Source organism: Palaemon carinicauda, chromosome 36 (genome assembly GCF_036898095.1).
Source record: "Palaemon carinicauda isolate YSFRI2023 chromosome 36, ASM3689809v2, whole genome shotgun sequence".
NCBI lineage: Eukaryota > Metazoa > Arthropoda > Malacostraca > Decapoda > Palaemonidae > Palaemon > Palaemon carinicauda.
The window spans coordinates 6,715,535-6,732,137 of NC_090760.1; the positions used below are offsets into that span (position 1 = coordinate 6,715,535).

Here is a 16,603-nt window from a genome sequence, read left to right on the forward strand (position 1 = left end):
GATTTCTAGCATATCTTGGGTATCCTCATGTGAGCTTATGCTGCAGCCGCTCTTACATTGAAGGAATAGTGTTTCTTCGTTAAGCTGATTGAGAAATCAGTCTTCCGTACCCCACAGTATTTAGTATGAAAGGGACAGTGAAGTATACACTTCCCTATCCCTAGGGGTTAGAAAACTCCTTTTTCAGTTGGAATTCCCTCGAAAAGGAAATTCCTATCCCTTAATACTGAGGGGAGGTACCAGCATTTGCTTGCAAGGGATACACAAGTATGTGTCTCCTACTATCCCTTTATAGCTTGCTATCCTAAGCTATTCTGTTAAGATATGACTTTTGATTTATTGGTTATCAGTGAGATAATCAATCGTATACTCATTTTGTTTTCCTTTCTTTACAGGAGTAACGCCAGATGTCATGTGTTGCAGTCTTCTGCAAAACTAAGAGTAAGTGTTTTTACAGACATAACGTATGCAGGTTTCATGCCCCCTGCAATATTATTTCCGAACACCTGCAGTATTGGAACCCGCAGGCCTGCAAAGTATGTCGGGCCCCATTGTCCGAAGGTTTCAAGAATCCCAAGTCGGTGGAGTCTAGGGATGCAGCTCGTTTCAAACTACGCAACTGGGTGAGAGACTTTCAGAAAATCTCTCCGGGACCTTACTTGCCTAATGACAAGATGCGTAGGTTACTATTTCCAACAGCAGGTAAGGAAATAGTGGTACCCCAGACACGAGGTACATTTCCCGATGGCCAGATAACCTTCGGGAAGGAGGGCAAAAAGTGCCCACGGGAAGAAGGGGAGAATGTCTAGTTGGAATTGTCTCCGTCCCAACAGGCTCATGAGCCAATGACATCGATATCTCCGCCTTCTATCCCTCTTTTAGATGGAATGAACCAGGTATGGGCCCATGTCAAGAATCTAGTAGAAAATTTGTGCAAACAGAGCACAAAGCAGGAAGCGAAATGCAAGGTAGAGCTTGGTAAAGCTCCGCTTGTCGCTCCTAAAGGGTCGTACAAAAGACTCGTAGATCAAGACCTTCTGACATGCTCCACAACCAATCCCTGGAGGTTTGCGGAGCTAATGCCGATTTTAAACGGCAAACTCTACATCTCGGAGAAGATGGGTGCTGTTCCTTTGGACAAAATCCAGTTCTGGCCAAGCTTTGACGCTTTCCCAAACTGTTTCATTAGACTGAAGGATGAACCTACGTCAGAAAAAGGAACGGAATCAAAGGAGGTTATGATTCTCGACAATGATAAAGCACAGGCTATCCTATCAAGCAGCATAAAAAAGACGGGTTACTCGGTGTCGAAGGTATCCACACCGGGTAACAAGCACTCTTCCTTTCTTGCTCCTGTTTCAATTTCATTCCCCTTTACGGAGAAGGCTTTTAAATATGTCACTGAGTCAATAGAGACAGGTAAACCGTGTCCTACACTCAAGGAGTGCGAGCCTCTGTCACTAGCATTTCCCAGACAGGAGAACTGGAAGGAGGCCCATTTCACCTTTTCTGTAGGAAGACGAGGTGGATGTCGCCAGTCGACAATTTAAGGAAAATCTTCCAAAATTATCTGAGTTTCTCTTACAGGACGAACAAGAAACAAAGGAGAGACTTGCAGCCTCCTTATCTCTACAGAACTACATAGAGTTCTGTTCGGCTCATCAAGATACCCCAGACATGCTTAAGGTCTTAGCCAAAATACATATGGCTACTTTGGTAAAAGACCTTTATGCCTTTATAAAGGCTAGAAGAACATGTAGCGAATTTGTGTTAGCTAGCGCAACAGCGAAACACGATACAAGAAAGCTAATATCTTCCAACATCTGGGGTAAAGACCTCTTCCCAAACGAGATAGTCAAGGAAGTGATTAAGAACGCCTCCACGGAGAAAGTAGGACTTCTCCAAAAGTGGGGCATCCTTTCAAAAAGAGAATCTTCTAAGGTTGTGGGTCCCCAACCTAAAAGGAAGATGGAGAGGTCTGGACATCAATTTCGAGCGGTTCAACAACTATCCACAGTTCTAGTGACCTAGATGTCACAGTCAGATGGTCGAAAAGAGATTCCTACTGATCAGTCGAAGCATAGAAATGTTTCTAGTAGGAGGGAGATTCCTTCAGGATCGCTGGACCTTCGATCCTTGGGTCCATGGCCTAATCAAGATGGGACTAAGATGAGAGGTGGAGATATCTCTACCACCATTTCCTCTACTCCTCTGATTATCCAAAACCCTCCTGGAGGAGTTTACCTGAGAGCTCTAGAGCATACAGGTGGTAAGGAAACTTTAGTCCACCGAATTCCAGGGAAGGCCGTTGTGTGTTTACGAGAAGGACTCAAGAAAATTCAGTGTCATTCAGGACTTATTGCCTCTCAACAAGTCCAAATAAAACAACGAGTCCAGGAGGTTTAGCCTCCTGAACATAAGGACCCCGCTGCAAAAAAGGGTGCCTATAGTCTTACCAGACCTGAAAGTCGTCTATCGGCAACTTCTAGTCAATCACCCTTTCCCCTCCTATCTAGGATTCAGGTTACACAAAGTAACTCACCTCCTAGGAAAGATACTCGTCAGACTAGACAGAGTCCTAGCTGCCTTCATAAAATTGGCAGACACAGTCATGCAATATTTAAGCCTAAGAAAGGTCCAGGCAACAATGTTCCTGGACAAGAGGCTGGGGTGGGCAGCACCCAAGGTGGCTGGTCTATGAACATCCGAAGAAATGATCCGGTCCCCGGAACATCGTGGATGAAAGATAAATTTCAGATTCCCAAAACGAGAACTGGGAGGAACCCTGTTCTCTCTCCAGTTCGCAATAAAGGCAGGCCCTGTGCTAAGAGCACGGCTGCAAGATGCGCTGGGAACCTGGAGAAAACAAGCATCAAACGCTCGAAGAGGCCTAAAAAGACCGATAGCGGTCCTTCCTTAATTGCTTTCCTAACAAAGGTCAAAGCCCGAAAATCCCAAGACCATATTGGTCCAGTCATGAGTAGGGAAACTCTCTCCAAGCAGATCAGATTGTCTACAGCTGATCTGGGACTCCGAAGCGATAACGTGACGCCGCAATCGACGATGCTAAGAAACGTCTCATACAGTTTAAGTGTAGTTAGCCATCCCTTACCTAAAGGGATGGCACCTGTCAGCAGTTCACATACAACCAATCCGCAATGTGACAGTGGATGCTCTACTCAGGCTCAGGCTGATAGAGTTAGAATGGTCCACGGACGCAGACCTATTCTCTCCCAGATGGGAACAAGTCCCCGAACTGCAATCCGACCTCTTCATTACAAGCGCTGTCAAGGAACTACCTTGATATGTAGCCCTATATGAGGATCCTCTAATTCAAATGATAAACATCATGTCTCTGAAATGGAAGGGATAGACTTAGGATTTCCAGTTCATCCCATCCAATTACCTGCTGAGAGTCCTCAACATGCTGAGATCCTTCCAGGTGGGACAACTCCAGAAGGTTCAGAGATTAATTGCCTTCGATTTATTACAGAGAACCCAAACCCTTCATTGCATGATTTTCTTTCCCTAGCGGTTAAGAAAAGATTTGGGATCTCAAAAGGCAATGTAGAATTCTTAGAGGAATACAAGTCTAAGTCAACTAGAAGACAATATGAGTCATCATGGAAAAAGTGGGTTGCTTTCGTAAAAGCAAAAGGACCGAGAGAGATTTCAATGAACTTCTGCATGTCCTTCTTTATCCTTCTTCATAACCAGGGTTTGGCGGCCAACACGATAACTTCGTGCAAGTCAGCCTTGACTAGACCTCTTCTAAATGCCTTTCAAGTAGACTTGGCGAATGAAATCTTTAATAAGATCCCGAAGGCATGTGCGAGGCTTAGGCCTGCTGCACCACCAAAGCCCATCTCTTGGTCTTCGGACAAGGTCCTACATTATGCCTCATTCTTGAACAATGAAGATTGTTCGCTTAAGGATCTAACCCAAAAGGTTATTTTTCTGTTCGCTATAGCCTCAGGGGCTAGAGTTAGTGAAATAGTGGCCCTTTCTAGGGATGAGGGCCACATTCAGTTCTCAGAAACAGGAGAACTGAATCTCTTCCCTGATCTATCCTTTCTCGCTAAAAATGAGCTACCCACTAAAAGGTGGGGTCCCTGGAGAATCTGCCCTCTGAAGGAAGATGTCTCTCTATGTCCGGTAGTGTGTCTAAAGGTCTATCTTCGTAGAACTTCAGGCTTCAGGGGAGGTCAGCACTTTAAAGGAGAAACCTCTGGATCAAACTTATCCCTAAAACAACTGAGGGTAAAGCTCACATACTTTATTAGTAGAGCGGATCCTGACAGTACTCCCGCAGGTCATGATCCGAGAAGGATTGCTTCATCACTGAACTTCTTTCAGTATATGGACTTTGAGTGTCTTCATTCATACACTGGATGGAAATCATCCAGAGTGTTTTACAAACACTATGCGAAACAGGTACATGAACTGAAACACTATGTAGTGGCGGCAGGTAGTGTATTAAAACCTACCCCCTAATTACTGTTATAGACAGTCAATGGTTTGGACTTCAAATGTCCTCGCACGTATTCTGGGTGAGAATCATCCACAGTGTTCTACAAACACTATGCTAAGCAAGTTCATGATCTGAAGCAGTATGTGGTGACGTTGGGTAGAATACTTAACCCGCCGTCTAATTCTACGATGAACAGCTAATTGACTGGGACTGTCAATTAAAGGGAGAAGAGGTCATCCCTCTTAGGGTGTGACCTCCTTTGATCAAGTGTTATCATGGTGACACTAGCTCTGTTCAAAATCCCAGGTGTGGAATTATACAGATGGCACTAGTGCCGGTGTACGTAGTACACAGTGCCGATAAAAGTACCCAGTACAGGAATTATGAAGAGAATTTGTTTTATAATTCTCTTCAATCTGAGAGTGGCACTCATCATTTCTTGCTTTCCAAGAAAGAAAGATAATCTCTGCACAGGTTACATGTATAGTTCCGTTATCATGCTACATTCGTTTTACTTACTAGTAAATGTCTATTAGAATGTAATTGCATCCTAACTCGCCCGACAATTGCATGTTTATAGTCCAGAGTATGTACTTTTATATATTTGTATGCTCACAAACAATGGAATTAAGAAACACTTAAGTATTTGGTAATTTTGACAAACAACGAGACGGTTTGTTCATCTCATGTATTCTTATGTTTGTCCATACAATATATGCTTACCTTGAGACCCCCCTTTCTACCGTCTAGAATGACTATTCCTTGTAGGGGGCAGGAAGCACTAACATCGGAGATGATTAGTGATAATGACGGATAACGGTAAGGTCATTTGTCTCAGTTGATCCAAATGATCATAGAAAGGTTGTCCCAAGGTTAAGGCACTGATGAAAATCCACAGATACATTAATGCTCTGGTATACTTCCATCAGGACGACATGGCTTGAGCCCAAAAACGGATTTTGAGCGAAGCAAAAATCTATTTTTGAGTGAGATCGCCATGTTGTCCTGATGGACCAACCCTTCTTTCTTAAAAGAAAAGATCTTCACAGTTCCCTCCCTGACGTACTGTATCTGTAGCTCCACGCTCAATGCTACAAGGAATGTCCGCCATCCTGGGAATGGCGCTGGGGTGGTGGTCAATAGTAGTACATGTACGGGAATGGGGGTAACCTTGTTACGGACCCCTTCTATTCTTTTGCCACGTCCCCCTCGAAGCGTTAACGCTATTTGGGGTAGAGATTGCTATGTGACGTGTCAAGAATGCGTCCTCTGATATGCGATATCCTTGAGAAAATTTTAAGGATATTCGCTCCAGGAGTTAGAATTCTGGAACCTGAAGGTTAATTCTCTGGGAATATCACTGTAGTATATAATATATCCTTTTGAAGCTACCTTAGGAACTTCCATCAGGACGACATGGCGATCTCACCCAAAAATAGATTTTTCGCTTCGCTCAAAATCCGTTTATCAATTGAAGGGCAAAGACCCTTCCTCCTCATGGGAGTTGTCTATTCTCATCAGGAGCTTTGTTAGCCTTGTCCACCTCTAGACCTCTGGCCCACGGATTTGGATGTGACCCTTGTTTTCAAGGCTCTTACATATAATCCATATGAGCTTTTGAGAAGATTGTCAGATAGAGATCTGACTCTCTAGTCTGCCTTTTTACTAGCCTCAGGATCTGTTTGAGACTAAGGGAGTTGCATCATTTCTCTTATGCAATAACCCAAGCTGAGGACTAGAAGATCTTTTTTAGTTATGTTTCTGAGGTGACGTTTAAAGTTATTTATATGCAGTATGTTAATGTCTCTCTCTCTTATAAATAATAGTATTGATATTATCATTATTAATATTATTATTAATCATAGCAAAAAGCCCAGAATCAATTGAGAGAGAACATCAGGTGCAAAACCTTCTCCATCCTCTCTCCATGTAGAGTCCAGTGGTAATTTAGGAGATGCTTTTGTGTTCCATGAGGGCTCTTCATTGCTGTCTGAAGAGGACTTTGCATCTCAGGATTGAGTATAATGTCTTCCTTAACACTAGCCAGCAGAACCAAGGAAAAGGTGTTGAGAGCGGTATCTTCCTGCCCTCGTGAGACAATTAAGAGCACACACACTGAAATTTTAGGAGTTTGTGGTACCAGCTTAAACTAGCTCATAAAGTCAGTAGTATTGATCTTACTTAGACTTTGAAGATTCTGCAATCGGATAGGTGATGAAGGAGTTTAGAAGTACCCAATAACCTTCAAAGGCATCCTTTTAAAGAAGTATACTCATAAGTCCTTCAACTTTCTTGGCCCTGTGGTCGTAGCTGTAGTAGTTGTGTAACCAGCCCAACTCCCATATAGAACAAGAAGCATCATGTTTGTTGTAACTTGTTCTTATTAAGTCTGCAGGACAGGTGTAATGTCTAGCTATTCTGCTTCTTTCATTCCCCTCACTTTGGAATGAATCATTTGTACTGTTACGCGCTATATCTGATGTTGATGCTGGTAAGCTACATTTCTGAGTACTAGTCATATTAGGTTGGATCTGTAAGCAGTGCGCATGGAGGGATGGCTGTAGATTGACCCGCAACTAGGCGGACCACGGTCTATAATGTATTGGCGGCCTGTAGGTGGTGCGAAGATCGCTGGATTAGATTTGTTGAAGCAGGGTACACATGCTGGATCGGCACGACATAAACGGATGGGCGAGATGATGATGAGATTAAGCAGCAACAATGGCCAGGAGAGAGTCCGGAGCAGGCGTCAAGAGCACCGCAAAGCTGGTCTCACTGTCGTCCTAAATCCGTTCCTTCTCGGTCCTCCAGCAAGTCAATTTTTCTTATAAGCGGTCTGAAGTGGACGATGTCCAATTAGTGATTATGTAAGTAGCTCTCCCCTTATGAAGGGGAGGATGGTGGAATGAAAGCTTTTCCATTGGCCATTATGCACCAGGTATTTAATTCCAGACTGCATCTCCCCTTTCTGAGGAGAAAGATTCTCTCATCGACCAAGTACCAGGTAGTAACCCTGTACTGTACTGGCCAGGCCCTAACAGCCTGCTCATCCATATGATGAACTGATTGAAGGTTGCTTGAGTCATCTCCTTTACTCATGTATTGGACCAAGTAGAGTTATATTTCCCATTAAAAAATTAGGAACCAATTTAGTTCTAGCGGAAACCTTACCTGACATATAATCAAGTATCCCTATTTTAAAGAGCAAAATCTTGTAGGAACAAATAACTAATTTTAGAATAAATTCTTATTTTTCTTAGCTATGAAAACTTGTGTCCTTTAAACTTCCCATCTCAGCCACTCTCTCAGTCCATAGCCAAAGGTCAAAAGTGAAGAACCTTTGACAGGAGAGTGGGCTAGGTTACTTACCTGCACTCACCACCTATTATAAACTACCTTGTTAATGATTACCTTGACCGTTCCAAATTTAGGTTTGTATGGCTAGGAAAAATACAAATTGCTTTTAATATTTGTTATACTTCTCCAAAGAAGCGCCTCAGGACTTTAGCAATGATTTGTTGTCTAAGATCTAGTATGATTTGTTGTCTAAGATTAGAAGCAAATGTTTATTTATTTAAAAGGGTATTTGGTCTGTAGGGTTTCAATATTAAAATTAGAAGCATATTTACAATACTTATATATTCATATATGAGGATGTTATATATTTCACTCTAAATGTTGTTTATTGCCATTATTATTTGGTTTAACTTCAACATCAGAGGTTTAATGTAAATTATTTTATTTTGGTTACACATTATAGTGTATTACGAATAGCAAAAATATTTTATCGTCTGTCTTATTAAATACTTGTAATGAAAGATTTAATGCCTTTACCAGCTGAAGACTATTTTGTTCAAGTTGAGTGTTAGACGAGTTTTGTAGTTATAATCGTTGAGACATCTATGTTGTGCTCAATTCCTCCCTTTGTAAAATAAAACTGAACTTTATTATGTTGCAAGGAAAAGGTAAATTTCTGTAAGGGAATAGTTAAAAACCAGGATGAAATACAGCATTATACAGTTTAGTAAATTGATTTTAGTATAATTTTTATTGTATATTTAACTCATACTTAGTAACCAGACCATTGTGTTAAATCTTTTGATGCTCATAGAGTTGGGTTGATTTGTGGATTATTATGATGGTCTTTGCATTTTTATGTTTACTGCAGATTCCATTACCTGTACAAAGGGTATTATTGTAAAGCTTGTGGTAACACTGTGGCCAAACAAATTCAACTTACTCGCAAGTCCAAAAACAGAAGGATGACCTGGTGAGCGCGAGTGGTAGGTGTCGGTAGGGTAACCCAACTGTATTCTCTAGGGCCTGTCACGGCCCTCCCCCTTTTGATGAAGGGATTATCTAAATGGAAGACAGCCTGTGAATAGTGTTTTACAAACGCCCTTGTTAGATATACGACACCAACAAGGTGCTTGCGCGAGGGTTGTAACCTCTGCATTCCATGCTTTTGATTTTCTCTGGTATATTTGGAAGATTTATATCAGAAAAAGTACAAAGAAGGACTTTTTCACCGGGCGTCACAGGTCTCTCCCCAGAAATAGATTTTTCCTTCGTCAAAATCCCTTTATTGTAAAGTTTGTGTTGATCCCAGCCATCTTGAGAAAGGTATACGACTGATCTGCAGAACTCTCTCTCTCTCTCTCTCTCTCTCTCTCTCTCTCTCTCTCCCCCCCCCTTCCCGTTAACCTTGACCAATTTCTGTAGCTGTCGGTTATGGGCTCTTCCATTTACCTTTATAACTTTTTAATCGAGGTTTACTTGACTTAATTATTAATCATCTTTTTCAGCATTTGTAGTCTGGGCTCACGGAGAAGTGAACAACTTTGCTTCCATGTTCTCCAGGCACGTTTTTACAACACAGTCTTCACTCACCACTGTTGCCGAGTGCATTAGCCAAGCGGATCATCATTGCCAACAGGTAATACATATAGGAAAGAAGGTATTTTTAGTTTAATTTGTAATTTTTTTACATACAATTTAATACTTTATTTGCCTACACATGTATTGACATACCAAATGCCTAGTTTAGTTTTTTGAAATAGGAATTGTTCCGTAACCGAAATACAAACCACGCTATTTACAGAGGGGGTTTACCTTTTAGCGCAGCTGAAGTGACGAGCCAATAGTTTTAACGAGGGTTAATTACCCCCGCGCTAGTTAGCGGGGGGTGGGGAAGGGTAGCTTGCTACCCCTCCCCCCTCCACACACCGGTGACTTGCTCCACTTCACTTTTGACTCGGCGGTGATCAGACGTGTCTGCTCATCGCCCTCGTGACAGCCTTTAATTTTCTGCTTTTTCTTTTCAGCGTGTGTGTTGGTTGGAAGTTGACCTTCATTATTTTTTTTTTTTTTCTTTACAATGCGTACATGCCCTGTAGTTGCCGGTCGTCCTTGTGGGACTTTCATGTCGGACGTAACTACGGATCCGCACACCCTCTGCCCTCAATATCGGGGCCGACGGTGTGACCAGGAGAACATGTGCCGTGAGTGCAGGGAGTGGTCTGCCTCCCAGTGGGAGAGGTTTGGCCGTCGGCGTAAGAAGAAGTCCAAGAGAGACCGTTCTCCTCCGGGGTTAGCCTTGAAGGAGGAAGGTTCTCGGGACTCTTCTTCCGCCGCCCAAACCTCCTCCGAAGCTCCCCCTCGTCCGCCTCCTAAGGAGAGTCGGCCGACCTTCGGTGGGGGGAGAGGGCGTCGCCCCCCATAGCGAGGCGGTTCCCCTCCTCCTCCGGGGGGAGGTTATTGATAATGCCTTAACCAATGATGATCTTTTACAGATTTGGTCGTCCCTGGGGCTTAAGGGTTTGCCCTCCAGGGTCGCTTTTATTGACCTTGTCTCGTTGGGGGCCGCTGTTAAGCAGTCGCCGGCGGTAGCAGAGGTAGACCCTCTGTCTATTGTCGACGTCGTGGTGACAGAGGCCTCCGACGTGGCTGGGCAATCCGCCGCAGGTGCTGTTGCGTATGATGGTGCTAAAGGCTCTCCTCCCCCTTCCGTATATCCTTCGAAGGGGGAAGTGAGTCCTTCGGTCTCTGCTGCTGCTCAGCTTCCTTCTGAGGGAAGTGCTTTGACGGAGACTCCCCTTCGGAGGACCGATGGTCCCGACGATCTTCCCCGAGGCCGCCTCCGCCGTAAGGCTCACCGTCCGCTATGCCACAAGGGCCTCCCTTCCCCTTACAGGGGGACTAAGAGGCGCCTTTTTGGGTCTTCATCCTCCGGGGGGACTCTCCTCATCAGCCTCAACCTACAGCTCCGCCTTCCTTGAACCTCTCTGCAGACCGTTCACCATCTCCTGCCAGATCTTCGCCTTCTGGAGAACTCGTCACCCGACGGGCAACGGTCCCTTCGGGGCTAAGGGATCCTTCCCTTCCTCGAGCAGTGCTAGCTCACAGGCGCTCTCCTGCTCGCCAGCGCTTTCCTGATCTTCAGCGCTCTCCTGCTCGTCGGCGATCTCCTGCTCGTCAAGACTCTCCTGCTCGTCGGCTCTCTCCTGATGTTCGCCCTCCTCGCCAGCGCTCTCCTGCTCGTCAGCTCTCTTCTGAGCGTCAGCGCTCATTTGAGGACCATCGCCCTGCGGTCTCTGACCACCCTATAGTTCCTGCTGAGCTCCCTGCTCACCATCTGCCTGGTCCTGTGGCTACGCAACATCGTGCTGCGCGTGTCAAAAACACATGTTCGCCAACGCGCCAGCGATCTTCCAGTTCCTGCTCGTGAACGCGCCGCACCACCTGCCGCGCCACCTGTCCTTTCACATGACACGCGTCGACCTTCTGCTCGCCAGCGATCACCTACGCGCCAGCGATCACCTCCTCGCCAGCGTTCACCTGCTTGCCAGCGCGCACAGGCGATCTTAGGATCGCCTATTCAACAGCGACAGCCGACGCGCCAACGTTCTCCAACGCTCCTGAAGGAACATGGTTCGCCAGCTTCTAGCTCGCCATCACGCGATCGCCCTCCTGCGGATGCTGCTCGCCATCGCTCGCCATTGCACGATCGCCCTCCTGCGCATGCTGATCACCATCGCACCCCATCACGCGATCGCCCACCTGCTCATGCTGCTCGCCATCGCTCTCCATCACGCGATCGCCCTCCTGCGCATGCTGCTCGCCATCGCTCGCCATTGCACGATTGCCCTCCTGCGCATGCTGATCACCATCGCACCCCATCTCGCGATCGCCCACCTGCTCATGCTGATCTCCATCGCTCCCCATCACGCGATCACTCACCTGCGCATGCTGCTCGCCATCGCTTGCCATTGCGCGGTCATTCACCTGCGCATGCTGCTCGCCATCGCTCGCCAACGCGTCGACATGCCACATCGCGCCATCGCCAACCTGAGCGACCGCACTCACCAGCTCATCATCGATCGCCTGTGGATCTACATCGCCAGCGGTCTTCCTCACCCACGCGGCAGCGCGTTTCCTCGCCGTCGCGCCAACGCTTGCGTTCGTCGCCTCGGACACGCGTTCATTTACCTGCCCACCCTCGCGCCCACTCGCCTGCGCGCCCGCGCGATCGCTCGCCCGCGTGACCATTCGCCCTCGCGCGACCATCATTCGCAGCGAATTCCGCAGCCGGTGGTAGCAGCAGGAACGCGTGCTCCTAGACGGCACTCGGGATCACCTCCACCCAAACACAGGTTGGTAGTGCAGGACGAGGAGAGGTTAGTACATCATTCTTCCCCACCTTCTTTTCAGGCAGGTACAGTGGTGTCCACTCCAAAGGATCGCCCGATCCCTTTCTCTTTAGCGAGGATTTCGGACTCTGTGTCCTTGGAGCAACAGACTTGGTTTGGTCTTCTGGCACGGGCATTAGTGAGGGTTACGAAACCAGCACTCGCCGGCCAGGGTAACAAACCAACGGCTGTCTCTCCTACGCTGAAGAGAAAGAGAGGAGTGGACTTCGTGGTGACTTTCCCCAGGGCGAAGTTGGTTCCCAAGAGGTCAGTCGCGAAGGTCCCTTCTCCTGCACGAGTGCTCTCTCCTTCTCCCGTGGACGAGGCCTTTCCGTCCTCAGGTGAGTCCAGTGGGGCGGTAGTCTTCCCCTCGGCACCAGGGGTGGAGACTTCGCTTCATGCAGGAGAATCGTCTCGTGAGGAAGGGGCCCCTCGAACCTCGTTGTTGGGATCCTGGATCCCTCCCAGGAGGGAATCCAAGGACTCCAAGACCGTCCCTAAATCCTCTGCAAGGATTCGTCAGGAACCCACGACTACCCGGGGGAATGTCCACGTGTCACCCCAGGAAGAGATCCCTGGGGCAGGAGACTTAGCTGCCAGCCCGCAGGGAGGAGAACAGCAAGAATCCGAACATGCCTTCTGGCAGGTCCTAAGCCTGATAAGGCAACTTAACGGGCTTATGGATCCAGTCATCGCCCCCTGTGAAGGCAAAGACACGATTTTGGACGAAGTGTTTGACGTTCGGAAGGCCCCTAAGACCAGTGCGGCTCTGCCCTGGTCTCTGGGGCTGAAGAGTGCCAGGGGTAGGGCCAACGCTCAGCTCGCACTTCTTGCCTCCTCCAGTCTTTCCACTACCGGGAACAAGCTCATCCCTCCTCCTCGTCTTCAGCAGAGGAGGTATTTCGAGATCCTGGGTGAGCACAACCTCGCTCTTCCTCTCCATCACTCTGTGGAGGAGCTGGCGAAGGGAGTTCCCCTTGAGAAACTCTGCCCGGCAGGTGTCGTTCTCGGCGGCAGAGATCCTTAGCCACGAGAAGGTCGCTAAGTGTGCCATGCAGGCCACTTCGTGGCTGGACTTTTGGCTAGGATCTCTGGGCATCCTATTGCGATCGGAGGACTTGTCCAAGGAGACCAATAGGAAGGCCCTAGAGACCTTCTTGCTCTCGGGCACCCGCTCCATCGAGTTTTTGGCGCATCAGGTTACCACCCTGTGGGCCAACTCGGTGTTGAAGCGTCGCGATGCTGTGTCCGAGAGATTCCATCCGAAGGTCCCCGCCGTGGATGTGTGTAGGCTCCGACATGCTTCCCTTCTGGGGGAGAACCTGTTTGAGCCTCAAGACATGGAGCGAACGGCTGAGAGGTGGAGGAAATCCAGCACGGACTCCCTCCTCCATAGGGCCCTTACAACTCGGCCCTATAAGCCTCCAGCCCTGCCACAACAGCAGCAACAGCCTCGTAAGGCTCCCAAACAGGCACCGGCAGCTAAGAAGGTGGTGTCTAAGCCCCAGCCCTTTCCAGCCAAGGTCAAGAGGGGCGGTAAGTCCTCCAGGGGAGGCAAGACTCCTAGGGGTGGCGGCCGCGGCCGCAAGCCCTAGGGGTGGCAGTCCCCCTGCATGTCCACCTGTGGGGGGATGCCTTCAGCGTTGCGTCCGCAGGTGGCAGCAACACGGGGCCGATGCTTGGACGGTCTCAGTGATCGGCCAAGGCTATCGCGTCCCGTTCACAACATCTCAACCTCCCCTGACTGCGAATCCAGTGTCGTTGAGCTCCTATGCCACGGGATCGGCAAAGGGGCTGGCCCTTCAGGCCGAAGTCGAGACCATGCTCGAGAAGGGTGCTCTCCAGGAGGTCGTGGACGGCTCCCCAGGCTTCTTCAGTTGACTCTTTCTTGTAGAGAAGGCTACTGGAGGCTGGAGACCCGTCATCGATCTCAGCTCTGAACAGGTTTGTCAAACAAACCCGGTTCAGGATGGAGACAGCAGACACGGTCAGACTTGCGGTGAGACCACAAGACTTCATGTGCACACTGGATCTAAAGGACGCGTACTTCCAGATCCCAATTCATCCGTCTTCCAGGAAGTACTTGAGATTTTGCCTAGACAACAAGATCTACCAGTTCAAGGTGCTGTGTTTCGGTCTCTCCACAGCTCCTCAGGTGTTCACCAGAGTGTTCACCCTGATTTCATCTTGGGCGCACAGGAACGGCATTCGTCTCCTTCGTTACCTGGACGATTGGCTGATCCTAGCAGACTCGGAGTCGACCCTTCTTCGGCACCGAGACAGGCTTCTGGATCTTTGCCAGGATCTGGGGATCGTGGTAAACCTCGAGATGTCCTCTCTGCAGCCGTCCCAACGACTGGTTTATCTAGGCATGCTAATAGACACCAATCTCCACAAAGCCTTTCCATCAGACGACCGGATAGCAAGACTGAGGAGGGAGGCGGAACCCTTCCTCAGGCGAAAAGAACTCCTCGCCCAATCGTGGTTGCGTCTCTTAGGCCACCTATCCTCCCTGGCCCGTCTGGTTCCAAACAGCCGCCTCAGGATGAGATCCCTTCAATGGCGGCTCAAGTCCCGGTGGAATCAAGGATCCGATTCCCCGGACATTCTGATCCCAATGGGGTCTCTGGAACAGACGGACTTGCGGTGGTGGCTGGCCGACGAGAACCTGCGGAAGGGAGTGAGTCTTCTCGTCCTCCCCCCGGAATTGACTCTGTTTTCGGACGCGTCAAAAGAAGGGTGGGGGGCGCACGTTCTGAACCAGAGGGCCTCAGGCCTTTGGTCAGAATCAGAAAAGTGCCTACACATCAACCTGCTAGAATTGAAGGCCATCTTTCTGGCTCTTCAGCAGTTCCAACGGTCCCTGGCGGGTCACTCCGTGGTGGTGATGAGCGACAACACCACGGTAGTGGCTTATATCAACAAGCAGGGAGGCACTTTTTCGCAACAGCTATCCCATCTTGCAGTAGAGACTCTGAGGTGGACCGAAACCCACTCGATAACACTATCAGCTCGCTTCATTCCTGGCAAGAGGAATGTGCTCGCCGACAGTCTGAGCAGGGCTTCGCAGATAGTGAGTACCGAGTGGTCTTTGGATCCTCAGATAGCCAACAAAGTCCTGACTTTGTGGGGTTCCCCGACTGTGGACTTGTTTGCGACAGCCTTGAACTTCAAGCTGCCCCTGTACTGCTCCCCAGTCCTGGACCCCAAGGCACTCTGGCAAGATGCTTTCCAGCAACGGTGGGACAACATCGACGTGTACGCCTTCCCACCATTCTGTCTGATGAGAAGGGTGCTCAACAGGACCAGACTATCGGTCAACTGTTCGATGACTCTGGTAGCTCCGCTATGGCATCACGCGGAATGGTTTCCGGACCTTCTGCAACTCCTGACGGAACTTCCAAGGGAGCTTCTCAGACAACCCCACTCCGGCGTCCCTCACAGGGCCGTAGCCTCGCTTCGGCTTCACGCCTGGAGACTATCCAGCGTCTCCTCGCGGAGAGAGGCTTTTCGCAACAGGTTGCGGAGAGAATGTCTCGGCACCTGCGAAGGTCCTCTGAGGGAGTCTACCAAGCAAAGTGGAGAGTCTTTTGTGGTTGGTGTCGTGGAAGGGGTATCTCTCCACTCGATGCCACTATTCCAGCAATAGCGGACTTCCTCGTGTATCTGCGAGAAGAAATGGGCCTTTCTGTCTCGGCAGTGAAAGGCTATCGCTCAGCCTTAAGCTTGGCCTTCAGATTGAAGGGCGTGGATATTTCTTCATCGCTAGAACTCTCTTTACTCATACGTAGCTATGAGCTTACCTGCCCCCAGTCGGAAGTGAGACCCCCTCCTTGGAACGTGGTTCGAGTCCTCAGGTCTCTTAAGAGACCTCCCTTCGAGCCATTACGCCAGACCTCCGATCGCCACCTGTCTTGGAAGACGGCTTTCCTACTCGCCTTGGCTTCGGCCAAGCGAGTTAGTGAACTTCATGGTCTCTCGTACGACATCGCCCATTCAAGGGGATGGGGGGAGGTAACGTTCAGGTTCGTCCCTGAGTTTGTTGCCAAGACTCAGAATCCTGGAGTGCTGGATCCTCGGTTCGACTCTTTCAGGATCGCTAGTCTCCGTTCTGTAACAAGCGACCCAGACCAGCTGCTACTATGTCCAGTGAGGTGTCTGAGGCACTACTTGAAGAGAACGGCTGCAGTCCGTCCTTGTGCGAGCCTTGTTTGTGAGCACAGGCAGGACTAAGAGGAGGGTCACCAGGAACACCATCTCAGCTTGGATTCGAAGGGTTATTCACCATGCCCTGAATCCTGACCCTCCTCCGTCACGTCGCCCTCGGGCCCACGATGTCAGGGGTATTGCTACATCCCTGGCCTTCAAGAGAAACTTCTCTGTGACGCAGGTACTTCAAGCTGGGGTCTGGAAGCGTCAAACGACCTTCACAGCCCACTACCTG

The 16,603-nt window shown here is 48.7% G+C and overlaps 1 protein-coding gene across 1 annotated transcript in view; it reads left to right on the plus strand.

Moving 5' to 3' along the window:
- Exo84 (exocyst 84) overlaps window positions 1–16,603 on the plus strand; it is a 71,698-nt gene that overhangs the window by 41,177 nt on the left and 13,918 nt on the right. The window contains exon 11 of the mRNA XM_068359922.1: window positions 9,277–9,407. Within this exon, the coding sequence (XP_068216023.1) occupies window positions 9,277–9,407 (131 nt within the window). The remainder of the gene's footprint in view (window positions 1–9,276; window positions 9,408–16,603) is intronic.